Source organism: Anoplopoma fimbria, chromosome 10 (genome assembly GCF_027596085.1).
Source record: "Anoplopoma fimbria isolate UVic2021 breed Golden Eagle Sablefish chromosome 10, Afim_UVic_2022, whole genome shotgun sequence".
NCBI lineage: Eukaryota > Metazoa > Chordata > Actinopteri > Perciformes > Anoplopomatidae > Anoplopoma > Anoplopoma fimbria.
In genome coordinates this window covers 11,024,790-11,041,026 of record NC_072458.1, presented here as the reverse complement: position 1 = coordinate 11,041,026, position 16,237 = coordinate 11,024,790, and the positions used below count along the sequence as shown (strand labels likewise).

At 36.7% G+C, this 16,237-nt stretch overlaps 3 protein-coding genes across 4 annotated transcripts in view; 2 read left to right on the top strand and 1 right to left on the bottom strand.

The window, feature by feature from the left end:
* cldn35 (claudin 35) overlaps positions 1 to 16,237 on the top strand; it is a 242,449-nt gene that overhangs the window by 57,872 nt on the left and 168,340 nt on the right. The window lies entirely within an intron of this gene.
* Positions 129 to 3,507, bottom strand: stpg1 (sperm-tail PG-rich repeat containing 1). The gene is made up of 8 exons (XM_054606411.1): positions 3,420 to 3,507; positions 3,214 to 3,338; positions 3,031 to 3,132; positions 2,531 to 2,710; positions 2,326 to 2,434; positions 2,060 to 2,228; positions 1,770 to 1,960; positions 129 to 355 (listed from the first exon to the last, which is right to left on the bottom strand). The coding sequence occupies exons 1-8, from the start codon at positions 3,448 to 3,450 to the stop codon at positions 282 to 284; spliced, it is 981 nt and encodes a 326-aa protein (XP_054462386.1). The 5' UTR covers positions 3,451 to 3,507; the 3' UTR covers positions 129 to 281.
* On the top strand, positions 3,598 to 10,728 carry meaf6 (MYST/Esa1-associated factor 6). Of its 2 annotated transcripts, none has more exons than XM_054606421.1 (7): positions 3,598 to 3,753; positions 4,505 to 4,620; positions 5,387 to 5,474; positions 5,579 to 5,624; positions 5,728 to 5,920; positions 9,866 to 9,899; positions 10,271 to 10,728. In XM_054606421.1, exons 1-7 carry the CDS (start codon positions 3,664 to 3,666, stop codon positions 10,283 to 10,285), a joined length of 582 nt encoding a protein of 193 aa, XP_054462396.1. In that variant the 5' UTR covers positions 3,598 to 3,663; the 3' UTR covers positions 10,286 to 10,728. The 2 variants fall into 2 exon arrangements, with proteins under 2 accessions (XP_054462396.1, XP_054462397.1); XM_054606422.1 differs by having other exon boundaries at positions 5,728 to 5,933; positions 10,271 to 10,722.

Here is a 16,237-nt window from a genome sequence, read left to right as displayed (position 1 = left end):
ATTCCCTTACATCACCACTCTGGAAAAAGTTTATGATTCATCTTCCAAGATCTGTACTTAATATCATCGGCCTATTTCAACATAGAAATAGAGACTAAATGGTTGCAAACATTTAATATTCACCCTTTTTTACCAACAATACTGAACAAATATGTCAGCGATACATAAACCCCTGTACATTTTAACACAGAGACACATACCGTGCATGGAAGCATTTTGATACAGATAGTTCATGTTTGTGAAAAATGTACATATCTGCTGTGCAGGTTTCCTTAAAAGCTTTATACGGGAAGCCAGACTCTGGAGTCATTGTAGAAGAAGGACTGCTTTGGCAAAATCTGTGGATCATAGAAACCTGGACAAAAGGAGAGAAAGTATAACTTAAAGCTATCATACTTGCAATCATATCACATAACTAAGACTACACACGTCTTTGACCAACAGCCAGAGCAAGTAATGTCTGACAAAAGGACAACCTGAACTACTCCCACCCAAAAAAGAAGTTGTGCATGATTTCTAGTTATGCCTGGAGTTTAAATCAAGTTGACCTTTATATAACAGGACAGCGACCAGTTGCAGCTCTCTTGCTTCAGGCGATAAGAGACAGAGATCAATGTTCAACAAGCAAGAGGTCTGGTCTCCTGCTAAAATCCCAAAAGCCCAGGAGGAGCATTCCTTGTTTAAATGTGTCACAGCTTGAAGTAGGTGGTGAAATGACCCATTCAGCTCCAGGCTAAAAGGCACATTTTTTTGTGCCACTTGTGTCAATCTCCTTCTCAAGGTCACTTCTTGGCTTAAAAAATGTATGTATTGCACATTCTCTTTTTTTTATGATAACTATGGCAATTTAAATATTCAAATTAAATTCAATAAAAAAACCATTTCATTTGATGTATTGGTGACATCATCTGTGAGGTTTATGGTGTAACAGACAGCAAATTTTGGCTTACTGTTGGACATCACCATAACACAGGTGAAAGTGCGACAACAAAACTTTGCTTCAGTCAACCCTCACTAAACTTTCTGACTATATATCAAGAGGCATAACCAATAATGTAAATCATATACAAAAGCTTATTAACAAATAAACAGTGGCAAACGGTGTTTTTTCCAGCGTCTTCTCTGACTTTATAAAGTTTAATACAACCATACTTAATATGTACGTATGTGTCTTAACCATATAACAGCAAAGTCTAAATTGTAGCACGATGGATCATTTTGCTTGTAAAGTAAGGGGGGGTTAGGAAAAATCCCAGGCAGCTTTGAGGAGTTACTTTATGGTGAAATGTTCTCATTCAATTTTTATGTGCGGCAACTTTTCCTTACCCTGCCTCATTTACATATACTTAAGTCAGCACTTCCCAACATTTACCACGCTCAATTTCAACAGCTCACAGTGTAGGGATGCAAATTTAATGCAAATTTAAAGCTTTTAAAATGAGCATGTGATTACGAAGAACAAATTAGTGCAGGGAAATTATGGCATTTCCCACCACAACCACCTTGCTGCAGAAGTCAGTATCTCAGCTTATTGTGTATAAATTGTATATAATGTTTGGTCTATGAAGAAACATTTTCTCTGGATAGAAACCAGAACCTGGTGTTTATTGTTCATTGTGTGTTAGAGACTCAAAAGGTTTTCTGTATCTGCACTGGAAATATTTGTCTAGTAATTCACAGAAAGAAGAAAATACTTAGGTGCCAATAATGTCTTGTTAAACACAAAGTATTAATGTTTTATGTCATGGATTTGCTTTTTTAGGCATTACCTGGACCTGGCCTCATGTCGGCCTGTGAGTTTTGGGTTATCCTTTCAGTTCTGGATGCAAATGCAGCTGTGGGCATGGGATGCTTAGACATGCCATTATAATCCCCGATGTCATACTGCCCAGGGCCTGGCAGGGGAGGGTCCTTAGGAACAATCAGAGCCGGTGCTGATAGTGCCAAATAATATCCTCTCCTTCAAACACAGTTCACAGGATTCACATTTTTAGACAATTGAAAAGGAATAACTGGGGGGACACATTACCAAAGCGATAAATAATATGTGTTTACTCACGGCAGGATGGTCCTCTTCACGGGTGCAGGGGTCTGATGGGGACTATAGGCTCCGGGGCCTGGTACCCGGTTGTCAACCTGAGGGGGGATTCTCTGAGTTTTTGATTTGAAGGGGGACAAGACTGCCTTGGTGCCGTGCTGGAGTAAATGGCCGCTCACCTCATAGTGGCCTTCAACAAATTTATGATGCAAGTTTAAAATACATAAAATGCATACATTAAAAGGACATTATGCATGACTTCCCATAGAGAACTTAGAGGTAATTACACGGGGATGGAGCATTTTTGTTTGGGTTAAAAGGGTCGCGTCCAGTTTTTGACAGGAAAGCTGATGTACCAACCACTGAGGACAAGCTCTTTCTAGTATCACAACTGACCTGTCCATACAGAAGAAACAAAAATAAAGGCTGCACATTAACTACAGGATGCAAAACACAATCTTTAAAATCAACTTGCATTATTCACATACATACATCGTATTGATTCGGGGCTGGAGTTTTGTGCTTTGGACCATCCAGCTGCACAGCCACAGGCAACCTGAACACTCTGGAGACTCCAATACTGTAGTTATTCTTGTTTATGAAGGTGCTCTGCAGGTTGTATGCATTTGGTCCTGGGAGGCCTCTCCGCGGGTTACTGGAGGTCCTGGCAGTCTATTGGAGGGGATGATATGATAAATAATTCTCCAGTTTTAAAAGCATATTTGGTGTATTGACAGGCAATCAGCCGAATCTAAACTTTTGTGGATTTTAGTTGACACATTTTACAAGACTCTCTTGTTGGGAAATAGGATTTTGTGGATATTTATGTTAAATTAAGTAAACACTTAAATGAATAACAGATAGAATAAAATATGAAGGCTTCAAATTAGTATGACATTGTCTTTGACTTGACCTCTGTATCTTTAAAATACCGGCTACGGCCCTGCTTAGCATGCACCTGAAATCAGTGCGAATGACTTAAGAAGCCTGACCTTGGATGCAACAAAACCTGTGGTGCCTTTCTTCGAGAAGGAAGGACATTTGACTTCAGTGCTGGAAATAAATCCATAGCTGCCTGGTCCTGGATTTTCATTCTGAAACAAACACACATCATCATGTTTATTTTGCATTGTTTTTTGGCTTATACTTTATAGTGATGTTGGGCGAGTCCCTACCAGACACACTTGTGAAGGGAATCTCCTAGCTTGAGATGCAAACCCCTTCTTCTCGTGATTTGTTATCACCACTCTTTGGTATTTTGTTGGCATTGACGATGAAACGGAAGTGGCCGAAATCTTATCTGCATTTAAATAAATAAAAAATGATTATGATATAATATTTCTTAGCTCAACAATGAGATAAAGTTTTCACCCAGACTCACTTTTATTTAATCCTCGGTACATGTTGCCCATGCTTCAGTTGGTTATCACGTAGAAAGTCAGTAAATCTGGAGCCATGTGACGGTCCTCACATGTGTCGTTGTCATGGCGACGTAAACACAGAGCGCGGCTCGAGCTGGCGTCCTGTCGCGGTCCTTCAGCGCCACCTGTCGGCGAGGTGGTGGTCCAACAGGCGCCTTATACCAGCCCGCCTCTGTTTTGTTTCTACAGATAGCTCCATCCATCATGGCGATGCATGCGAAGGCGACTCCACCACAGATCCCGGACACCCGCCGGGAGCTCGCTGAGCTGGTGAAAAGGAAACAAGAGCTCGCTGTGAGTCCACGTCACCGCACCTCTCTCAAAGACACATGCTGCAGAAGACGGGGTGTTTTAGCATGTAAAACGACAGGAAGCTCTAACTTTAGTCTCAGCGTTTGCTAGCTGGGGCCTTGCTAAATGCTAAGCTAATGGTAGCAGTTGCTAACGTTAGCTAGCTCTTGCCGTTCACTAGAGTGGTGCTGGTAGCTCTTGCTAACTCGGCTAGCTCGCTAATGTTACTGTTAAGACAATGCGGTAGGAAACGTGGCGTTATTATCTATTGTCCACCGATGCAAGGGTGACCTTTATGGGAATCTTTAGTTACACTCAAGCGTCGCTAGCTTTTTAAGATACATTTTATTTTAAAGTAATACCGTTTGTGCTGCAGCGAATATGCTAACTAGTTAGCATAGCTTCAATTTAGCCGCCGCCCGGTTGGCGGAGTTCTCGCGTTACGTTGTTTTTGTGGGCGCATGATACACCTGTGGTTACGTAAGACTGGCGTTCATTTAACAACACAGGGGAGATGCATGGTGACAGCACAAGTCATACTAGAACAAGTGCAGCGAGTAAACTATTGTATTTAGTAGTTAGACTTGTCTCTTCATCTTTATTCTGCTTGCAGTGAGATAACTCATCTCTGGATGCTTGACATAAAATAGCGAAATGAAAACAAGACTCTGTCAAACACTCTCACACATTTGTTCATCTGTGCACATAATCTACTAATTTCTCATAAATAATTAAAGTTTTTATCTGTTTTTAGGAGACACTGGTGAACTTAGAAAGACAAATATATGCATTTGAAGGCAGCTATCTAGAAGACACTCAGATGTATGGCAACATCATCAGAGGATGGGACCGATACCTAACCAACCAAAAGTAAGTAGATCAGTTACATTACTGTCGGACTGTCTGCATAACTCTTTATCAAGTGTATGTGTAGAAGAGAAGAAATAATTTGACCGCTATTACAAAAGCCACAAAATATCTATAAAAAAAACAAAAGTACTTGTGTATTTGCTTTTCATTACTTAACTGGAAATCACTTTTTTTTTTCTTTTTCTCTTAAGTTGTGTTTTAAAATAAAAACTGTCGATCTGTTGATCACAGTGTCACCGAATTAATGAGCAGGTGCGTGGTGGGAACGTAGGGCTATCCAACTACTTAAAGGTCTTATTGATGACAATTTTATACAAATATTTAATATGTATCTGTGTTTATATATTTGTGTGTGTGGTTGTTTTAAACTTCCCAACATTTCCAGTAACCCCAGGGTGTTGTCAAGTCCAAATGTTAAAATGTATTGGAAAAACATTTAGGAAATCCCAACATGTTTTTATCTAATGAAATATTGTACTTCAATATATATTTTTGGGCATTTAGCCTTTCAAAAACAACATCACGGTGGATAAAAACTATTCTCCTGCTTGCCGCTGTGTTCAATTCAGAGTTTATAAGGGAGCAGAAAAAGCAAGCAAATAAATATTGTGAACATTTCAATACAGAATCGATGCATCATCTGATCCGCTCTTCTGATTGGCCTTCATAACAACCACCAAACAAAATATTCAGAATGAATATTGGCCGATTGATGGCAGCACCCTTAATCAATAGCATTTTAACCATATTTCTGATATTCTAACAGGAACTCCAATAGTAAGACTGATAGAAGGAATAGGAAATTCAAGGAAGCAGAGCGTTTATTCAGCAAGTCATCGGTCACATCGGTTGCAGTAAGTCCCTCTCTCCCTGGATTTTTTCACACAATACTTACTCATTTGCGGCATGACAAAACAATAACTACTAATGTAACTACCCTCTCTGTTTTGATTTGCAGGCAGTTTGTGCACTCGGTGGGATACCAGATCACATGAATGAAAAACGTGAGTTGTTTTATCATTTTTTCAAGCCAAGCAGCCAGTTTCTCCCTCATAGTCTTTGGTACTTTCTGACACTGAATTTGTGCTGTCGTTTGGGTCCCGTCAGGTGAGGCAGGCAGCGGCACGGAAAGTGACGCCTCTCCAGATCTCCAGAACCAAGAGAACGAGCCGAGCCAGGAGGACACAGAGGATGTGGACTCAACGCTGCAAGACCTAAAGCCTCAGAAAGCAGCCTCCTCTTCCTCCTCAGGCAGCCATCACGGGAGCCACAAGAAGAGGAAGAACAAAAACAGACACAGGTACACGATGAAGGTACAAGAAGCAGTGTGTCATCATGCCGTTTGAACTCTGCTTCTTTTGCATTCTGATTTCGCTGTTAATTGACATCCAATTTCAGGAGTCTATTAATAACTGATCAGTATGTTTACATGCACACAAGAAACCAGGTACTATTATTATTTTTAAAAAAATCTACAGCGGCAACAGTTATTTTAACAGCAGCAAAGTCACAATATAAACTCATAATTTCTCATTGGAAACAAATCTAAAATGGCAATGAAATAAATCGTCTTCCTGAGTGAAGTTTGTGAAGAACGCAGATATCAGTCAGTATCGCTATTTCTGCCTTTTTTCTCCTCCCTGTGCTGATGTGATTCACTGTCTACGGTACCGCTGGTAGAAAAGAGGAGGGCTGCTTTGTTTTCAGTCAGCAGATAAGAACAAACAAAGTTAGACAGTAAAGAAAGCTCTTGTTTTAGTTTGTTTGTAGCTGAGCAAGCACTCTGTGCTTGTGTAAACGTAGCCGTGATGGGTGAGGGTCTGCTGACAGAGCAGACTGAAATATCACTTTTCTACGCGTTCATGCTTGTTGAACAGGTGCATTGATAAATTATTGTCTGTTTACTAGCGAAGATTTTATTGCGCTTACAGGAACGAGCGTAGTAATCGTGATTACCTTCACTTAACCTGCTTCACTTCACCGTCTTTACTGCGAGACTTTCTGCTTTGCTCCTGGTTTGTTTGTGTATTTGTGTGTGTGTGTGTGTGTGTGTGTGTGTGTGTAGTTGGTGGAGCTCTACCCTGACACAAAGAGCAGAGGAGAAGCGCGCTGCAGCGTGATAACAAGTTACACCAAAATGTTCTGAAAGTACAGATAAAATAACAGATAACAATGTAGCTTATCAATGTTGTGGTCTATAATAAATTAGCAACAGTGCCTGTTTAATACTGGGATTAGGTACCCATCCGTAAACAGGCCATTTCCTCCCTACCTGATCTTATTTTGTTAACATGGCAAAGTCATTTTAAACGTCTTTTTGATGTAAGATGCTTCTTTCTGATTCAAATTCAGACATTTACTGATAACAGTCTGAACGTTATGTAGAAATACATCAGATAATAACCCGGTTAATTTAAGGCAGTGGCTCCTAACGTCTTTGGCTTCTGACCTGATGAAATTAAGCTGTCTACTTGTGACCAGGGTTTACGCTAGATTTTTTTAAATGGCCAATATGGCCATATATTTCCCAGAATTCCATATAAAGCCATATAATATAACTACTGCACATATGTGTTAAATAGCCATATAAAGAACTACATTTAAACGGCTATAAAACACTAACGCTATTATCCAAATTCCCAAAATCTTTTTTTATAAAAAAGCTCAACATTTGAATTCTGCAAAGCTTTTTATCATTCATTGTGTATACGCCAGGTATTTCTGCACGGTTGCAGATAAAGATTAGGCTGCGCTAATATCATCAAGATGTGTAGAATCATGAAGTTTTGGTTGCGTAGTATTGTTTGTGATTCGTGTGATCCAAATATTTCCAACAACTCCAGAGCTTTATAAATTTCTATTATTGAAAAACATTTCTTATGTAATGCAATTTTCTGCTTCCAACCATATTTAGCTTATGGCTTTAGTATAACCCTTTGTTGTTCCAGGGAAAACAATATTATAATAATTTTTGTTACAATGTAGTATACCTTTTGAATTTCTTGAAACTTTCATAGTTTGTGGGATCTGACATTTCATTAAACTCCAACTTAAGAGCATGTAAACGCACTGATTGTTTATTGGTCAGTCTAGTTTTGTTGATTTAATTGTCAATGTTGTTAGTTGAACGAACTGTTCACTGTTTGTTAAGCTGAAGCATACAGATCCCTCTGTTTGATTATAGCAGCTGGTCTGCAAGGCTCCAGACACATTTGTTTTGCCACCGTCCCAAAAATAATTTCAACCGCTCTGAAGTCACTAAGCCATCAAAAATTCTGAATGTAGTCATCTAAATGTCGTCTATGTCTATGTCGTCATAAAAACACACAATTCAAATGATTAAGAAATAAAATATTTAATTTTTATTGATTAAAACAAATCCTGTCATTAGTATTTTTAATGATTTATTATAAGCCGCTTAAAGTAATTGTAAACGGGTCATAATTCATCATGTATATTTATTTATGTATTTGTGAAAACATCTCCTTCAAACAACTGTATTTATTTAAGTTTCTTACCATCTCTGCATTTTATGGACAGACTCTTTTTTTTTAATTTTAATTTTTCTCATGGGCAGTTCAAAACCAGTATGTCTCTAATGTTTAGAAACTGTGGCGATTATTAAAAGTGGCAATGTGAAGCGCCACTACGAGACAAAGCACAAAACTTCTGAGCACATACCCACTTAAATCCAAAATGAAGGTACAGAAAAATAAACCTTACAGACCAATCTTAAGACATCAAATCACTGCCCAACAGTGATGTAAATGAGAGGGGAATAGAGCTGAAACAAGTGGTTCCAAGAACCACAGGTATAGTCCCTGCACACAATCTTCTCTTTTTAGAAGATGAAAATAATATAATATCCTGGCATTTTTGGTTGATATCAATTCACACCTGAATGAACTGAATTTAAAGCTGAAGGGCAATTCAGCCCTTTTTTTAAGATGAACACATAACGCTTTCTGTTATGTAACTAATGAGTCAAATGAGAAAACAACATTTATTTATCACTAGAGGATGTTTTATTTATAATTCATCCAGTACAATTTGAAAACTGACAAAAAATATTGTTGACTTCATACAGATGTTGATACAGCTGCAAGACTACTTCAATATATATGGGACTAAGTCATAGTGCTAGTGATGTTCCTGACCTTGAGATAAGGAAGTTCTATCAAACTTGACCTTGTTGAATTTTAATTGAATACCCCTGCCATTGAAGTGACTGCTACTAGCTCTCCTCCTGTCAATTTATACACAGATTGGTTGTTTACATTGTAGCATAGCATTATCACAGATCGGTGACTAGAAAGCATAAAAGCCAATGTCCTGATCACATATTATTGAATATTGGCGGACAAAAATCGTCAGTAAAACATTTTTTTTCCACACTGATGGTTAATGTTAAACCATGTAATTAGTCCGCGGTTCAGATACGTGCCGAACCTCGAGGGGTTATCCGTTTGGATCAACAATGGTCCATAACACTTCTACTACTTAATGTCAACCGTTTTTCCCTTGACTCATGCTTCACTGTTCTAACAACATATTAACACAGCAGGTGCTCCACCTAACACACTGTGTCGGAGTTGTTCTCTCACTCTGTAAAGTCTGGACTGCAGTATTCAGTAGACTGTAGGGCTGTAGACTCAGGTGGGTGAACTAACAGTTGCTGCTCTCTTCCTTTCCCTAATGCCGCCCCCTCACCCAAGTCCTTCTGCCATGTTTGATTATGACTTTGAGTAAGTCTGAATTTTACTTCCTGCTCCTGTGGTCTTTACGTCCTGCCTGCTGTAAACCCCATCCTCAGCTTTTCCTCCGTGTTCCCTGCTCTCTGTCTGCTTCTGTTAACCTAGACTATGACTTTAAGCCTGTTAGTTATTCAGTCATACTGCATGTCCAACACTTCCGTCATTTGAATGCATATCAACATCCAGCACTGTGATCTCCATTAGATTTTCTTGCTTGTAATATTGGGTATTTTCATATCTTTCTGGCCCCAGAGTGTACTTCCCCAACTCCAGCAATTGAAGAAAACATTGCTGGTTTGTCAGATGTTTGGCTGGCTACAGATTTGTGCACAAACAAGAACAAACACTTGGTCATTTAGTGTTCTTGTAATAAGCTTGTCTTTAGGCTTCTTCTTTGTGATATAGTGGTGATATCGCTTCTTGCCATAATTCCCATCAAAACCAGGCTTATGATCAATAAATAATGCAGCCTTTCTTTGTTTTTGTTGCAGATTTGACATGAAGGTTAACAAGAAACCACGAGCTGTAAGTCTATTTCTTTTTGTTTTATTTATACAGTAATACTGTTATTTGGCCTAAAGTTAATGATTTTATTGATTAGCCATACAACTGGCTATTCATTTCTATATTAATTGTTTTGTCTATACACCTGAATTTCCCCCATGGGGATCAATAAAGGAATATCTAATCTATACAATGTCAGAAAATAGTGAAGCAGTCCAAAGTGGCATCTTCATCTTTTGCTTAAAAATCAACTGACTCAAACCATTATTTCAAAATCAAACTAGTTGCTGAATAATTTTCCGGCACTCGATTGATCTTATCATTGCAGCTCTGACTGGGCTCGCTGCCTTTATTTCAATAATCGTTATTATTATTCGTCCCGTGTCCTGCAGGACTATTCAACTTAACAAAGACGACTGGAACACCTGGACACACGAGGAGGAAACCTGTAGAGAAACACAAGATTTCTGGACTTCATGAACTTTGTATGCCTTTTTTTCTTTTTTTTTTTTTTTTCTCATATTGTCATATTTCCGCCTGTGCTGTGTGTATTGCTTGACACATCCCCCCCCTGTCACCTATCTCTGGTCAAGGTTAAGATTTTGACCTACCAAGTAGAAATATGGTGTTGCATGTTACTTGAGGCCTGAGGAGGCCCACAGCTAGTAACACACCATTTTGTATAGTGTTAAAAAAAAGATTGTATTTATTATGTAGTTAATTCCCCATTGTAAGAATGTTTGTTTTTTTTGTTTGTTTTTTTAGCATCACATAGACGTATGACCCCTGAATAACCCTGATTCTTTTATTACATGGTTGTTTTGCAAAAAATTAAATCAAATACAAGCAAAGAGTATGTTTTGGTTGTTTAATTAAAAGGCAGTGCTTTGCATCACTCATCATAGCGGCTGGTAAGTCCTTGCTGCCTGTAATAACCCTAAATCTTTGTTGTTACTTCTGTCAATCACTGGCAGATGCATGCCTGTGAAAAATGTAAATTGACCAAGTTGGATTGAGTTCCCACACATATGGTCCATGAAAAGTTGTATTATGGAATAGTTTAGACCAATAATCACTATAATCAGTGTTGCCCTACCTAATATAGAGAAAAGCCAGCACACTCTCTTCTGTCTGTTTGTTTTATGAAAATAGTTACTAAGCTAAACACGAAGGACAAACTGTTGACAGCATCATGGTATTTACACAACGTTCTCTGGGTTTTGTCATTCATACATTTGAAAAAACTACTGCTGTTTTAACAAACCGGTGAATTAAACACATGGAAGTTGGTTTTTTTATAGTGTTTGGTCAACAAATGTTTGTAAAAATTACAGCTTTTAACATCTTTAATCTACAGGTAGCCAGCATGAAGTATACCAATTTTTCACTAGGCTGCGCCAAAACACATGGTTGGCTATTCAACTGTGAATAACAATGACATACACAGTCAAGGAAAGTTTTATACTTTTGATACTACTTTTGATATTACCTGTACTACTACTTATTAATCTCAAATGTTTTTGTGTGAGTGCCAGAGTGTTGGAGATAATCGGCTATAGAGATGTATGCCTTCTCTCCAATACAATGGGACTCAACGACAATAAGCCTCCAGCTTGCCGTTGCTCTATCTTACTGTATTTGGATGTTTTACATCTCCCTTAGAGTAACTCAAAACTTGGTAGTAGTTGAATCTTGCAGTGACTAGCACATTAGTCACAACTGGCCCGAACAGTCACCACATGGAGGGATGGAGAGGAACCAGATCTGCTGACAAACACCCATGATGGAGAGGCTGACTGGGAAGAGTTCATCCCTGGAATGCACTCCTCGGTTTCAGGCTCCATCCCAGAGTCCCATTTCATCTGGTATGAATGACACCATGCTCTAGCAGGCAGCCAGTGTTATCACAGTTTTTTCTAGCTATATTGCAACATCAATGGAATGTGTTGCATTGAGTTCCATTTTGTACAGGATTTGTGTTCCCTAGACAAATGAATACTAATAACACTGGAGATTTCATGAACTGTACAGAATCTATCCCATAGCTTCTCCATAGTGTCAGTGAGGTTGAGTGATTGTTTTTTAAGGCTAATATCTCATTGGATGGGATGCCATGTAATTTGGTAGATATTCAGGTCAAAGTTTTCACTAATTATTGAAATGCAGTTTTTCAATCTACCAGATGGATTGGCATAGCATTGTTTTATAGACATGGATAGCTTAAAGCTAATCTTAAATACTTAATTCTGTTTTCAGCATCAGCATGAGGTTGAACTTTTTTGCTTGCCATGACATTTTAATCGGACATTCATTTCCCCCCCCTAACTCAATTGTTAAAACATTAATATTTCATCTAGCGCTCCCATTAGGTCAAATTTAAAATTTGTCAAATGCTTTGGTTTATGACCAAATACCTGCAAAACTAATGACATTAGCATCAGTCTCTGCTGTAGTTTGTGTTTATTGCAAATGTTAGCATGCTAAAATGATAACTTAACATGTCATCCATGGTTGTCATTACACCCACTAAACATCAGAATGTTAGAATGGTCAATTGTGAGCAAGTCAGCAAGTTAGCTTTTTAAGCGCACAGCCTCATAGAGCTGCCAGCATGGCTGCAGAATGTTAATACTATATTTGACCCTTTTCACTACTTTATTGCTCTAACAGAGGGTTGTGAATGTTTTTTTCCCTCGAGTAGATTTAACACAGGCCTTCACTTCTTTAACTAGGTTGGTGATTCATAACTTATGACAGTACATTGAACATTTATACAGGTTCGGAGACCCACTGCACATTTTTCTCCCAGCGGTGTTGTTTCCTTGTCTCCTCCCTCAGCCATCCAGATAGTGCGGAGACTGTGATTGAGACCAGGTCTCATGTCAGCCCATGACTCACTCACAAGTCACATTCAACATCGCCAACTACGTAATGCAATCTGGCTGGAAACTCACACTCACACCAGAATACATTCCACATGTTTTAACCTTGGGGTGTATGAGTAATGAGGCATGAATGTACAATGTGTGTTTGCCACTTAACAGCAAATCTTTGTTTCATTTCCTGTCGCATAAGGACAGGGGTGGGATTTTAATTTAAAGTGAGGGGGGCACAGTTATTAGTAAAGGCACAAAACCTCAAAAGGACTTAAGTTTTTCAAGTTGTCATAGGTAGAATTTTTGCACAGAAACCTTTTTAGAAGAAATTTGTACTTTAAAGTAATATATGATGGTATGTTGACACAGTTCAGGCCATCACAATGAAAAAGAAACGGTGTACAAAAAACAACAGCGATTCAATTTTACTCTATTCACTGTTGTTTTTTGTACACTGTTTCTTTGTACAATATTTTTCAGTGAAAAAAGTAATCGTATAGTATGCCCAAAAAAGTTAAATAAAAGTCATAGTACAGGTTTTCCAAAAAGTGAAAGGACTTTTCAAGACAAGGAAGTAGTATGAAAAAAAAGTTAAAGTAAAAGTCATAGTAAAGTATGTTGAAAAAACGTTGCAGTCACAGCAGAAGTAATAATATAGTGTGACTTTTTTTTATACGTTGTTTAATATGCTACAGCTGTAAGGATTTTCCGATAATATATATCATAAACTTTACCGTGGCTTTTTTATGGTCAATATTTTATCATTCTATCACTGTCATTTTTTTAATAGAATACTACACTTTGATATACTATACATTTTTATGAAGTTATCTAATATCCAATGTTTTTTGACCTACTATATATATTTTTTAGCACACTATATGATAGAATTTTATGACTTTAATTAAATTAAACATCATACTATTTACTGACATTTTGTTTTACTATCGTTTCACTCCACTAGGGGTCCCTTTGCTCTTTTCTTTATTTTTATTTTGTAAATAAATATATTAGTTCATCGCCTGTCTTGTCAACCATCTTTGTCGCAGCTGTGTTTTAATATTAGATATATTATACTATGCTCTTTACATACTATATAATGTTTGGTATTTTTGACATACTACACCATGCTATATGATGACTTTATTCGACACACTGTACTGTTACATTTTTCTTTACTTTTTCGAAATACTAAACTACGACTTTTATTGACAAACTATGACTTTTTAACGACATACTATTCTTTGATTTAAAAAAAATTCAACACACTAAGATGACTTTTTTCGACATTATATACTGGACAGACTATACTACCATGTTTTGGACCTTTTCTTGAAATACTATATTATAAAAAAGGTTAGCTTTTTTCAACATAGAAATAACATACAATGACATTTTTCGACTTTTATTGAACATAAAATGCTATGACCTTTGTTTACTGTGACTTTTTTCTATATTCTATACTATCATTTTAAAATTTTAAAATTTAGCCATTTTCTTTTGACAGACTATACTTTGATGTTTCTTTATCTTTTTCAATATTTTATTCTATGACTTTTTTCAACATACTATACTGTGACTTTTTTGCCTATAACCTATAATATTATATATTTATGTCTTTTATCTAAATATTATACAACTTTTTAAAATACATTATAGGATGACCTTTTTATGACTTTTTTCGACCTACTATCCTATGACCTTTTACAACACACTATACCACACCTTTTTTTCACTTTTTTGACATACTATACTTTGAAGTTTTTTACCTCTTTCGACACACTAAACTATGACTTTTTTCACTTTTAAATAAAAAAACTATACTATGACATTTTTTACCTTTTTCAACATATTATACATGAAAATTTTCAACATACGGTACTATGACTTCTTTCGACATGCTATAACTTTTGTCGACATAAAATGTTAGGATTTTTTTGACAAATATTACAATGACTTATTTGACTTTTTTTGACACACTATACAATACATTTGTATTACTTTTTTCAACATACTATACAATGACTTTTTTGAAATACAGTACTATGACTTTTTTGACATACAATACTATGACTTTCTTTTTTTTTCGACATACTATACTATGACATTTTTTGACACACCGTACTATGATTTCTTTGACTTTTACTGACATACTAATACAGTACTGTGACTTTTGTCAATATACTATGTTATGACTTTTCGACATACTATACTATGACTTTTGTAGACATACTATCTTATGACTTTTGTCGACATACTATAAAATGACTTTTGTCAACATTCTATACTATGACTTTTGTCGACATACTATGTTAGGACTTTTGTCGACATACTATGTTATGACTTTTGTCGACATACTATACTATGACTTTTGTCGACATACTATGTTATGACTTTTGTCGACATACTATGTTATGACTTTTTTTGACATACTGTAACATAACTTTTGCGACATTATATAGTGAGACATTTTTATGATTTTTACATACTATATTACGACTTCTTTCGACATACTATAAGGACTTATGTCGACAAACTATGTTATGACTATATTTGAAATACTGTGCTTAATATATATGACGATAATAAAATTACGTTTTTTCTGACATACGATAATTTCATTTTTTAAATAACTTTTTTCGACATATTACTACTTGACCTTCATGGTTTTCGACGTACTATATCATGATTTAATATTACTTTGTTTCACATACTATACTTTTTTTTTTTGACATACCACACTATGACTTCTTATTTACTTGGTTTTTCACTACCATAATATGAGTTTTTATCAGTCATAAAAACTCATAGTATAGGACAAATATGAACAAATATATTTCAAATGTAATGTAGGCTTCAACCTAATACACAGTCAGGTTCCACTACTTTATCATTCAGTAGGAAATGAAACCGGGTAAATGATTCATTATTGGACAATAATGAATACAACTTTGTGTCAACTTTGGACACTGCTAAGGTAGCGTTTCTGATGAGCTGCTGCCTGAATGAATTGGTTTCGCTGTTTTTGGTCGATCCAGTCAATTAAATACCTGAGGAATAATAACAATATTGGTCAAGAACAAAATATCTGTTATATTGAAATATGTGTACATTGATATTTAAAATGACATATACCATGGTGAGTATAACAGCTTTGAAAGAATAAACAGGAGCAACCAGGTAAAAAAAATAATATGATAATCCACAGACATCTCTGTCAACAGTTTTCACTTCAACTATCTTCAACCAAATAAATAGTCTCCATGTAAACTGAAAATGCTTACACCAGGGTAAATCCCTCAGAAACAGAGAATGTATTGAGTGAATTCCTGTTGATGCTACAAACAGTCATCTAAGGACTTGAGGATATATGCAGAGAAAATACAGACGAAGCTGCAGGATCTCAAAGGAGGCGTTTAGCCCCCCTTTCCTTCTCCTGTGGTCAGTCAGTCAGAGTAATGTCGTCTAATTACTTTAACAGCC

Excerpts from the sequence above, each read along its gene's own strand:
- stpg1 (XM_054606411.1), bottom strand. The coding sequence starts at position 3,450 with ATGGGCAACATGTACCGAGGATTAAATAAAA. Across the intron at positions 3,133-3,213 it reads TCCCTTCACAAGTGTGTCTG|AATGAAAATCCAGGACCAGG; the intron begins GTAGGGACTCGC and ends TGTTTGTTTCAG. Across the intron at positions 2,435-2,530 it reads CAGCCCCGAATCAATACGAT|GTCAGTTGTGATACTAGAAA; the intron begins GTATGTATGTGA and ends CTGTATGGACAG.
- meaf6 (XM_054606421.1), top strand. The coding sequence starts at position 3,664 with ATGGCGATGCATGCGAAGGCGACTCCACCACAGATCCCGGACACCCGC. Across the intron at positions 5,625-5,727 it reads AGATCACATGAATGAAAAAC|GTGAGGCAGGCAGCGGCACG; the intron begins GTGAGTTGTTTT and ends GGGTCCCGTCAG. Across the intron at positions 5,921-9,865 it reads AAGAACAAAAACAGACACAG|ATTTGACATGAAGGTTAACA; the intron begins GTACACGATGAA and ends TTTTTGTTGCAG.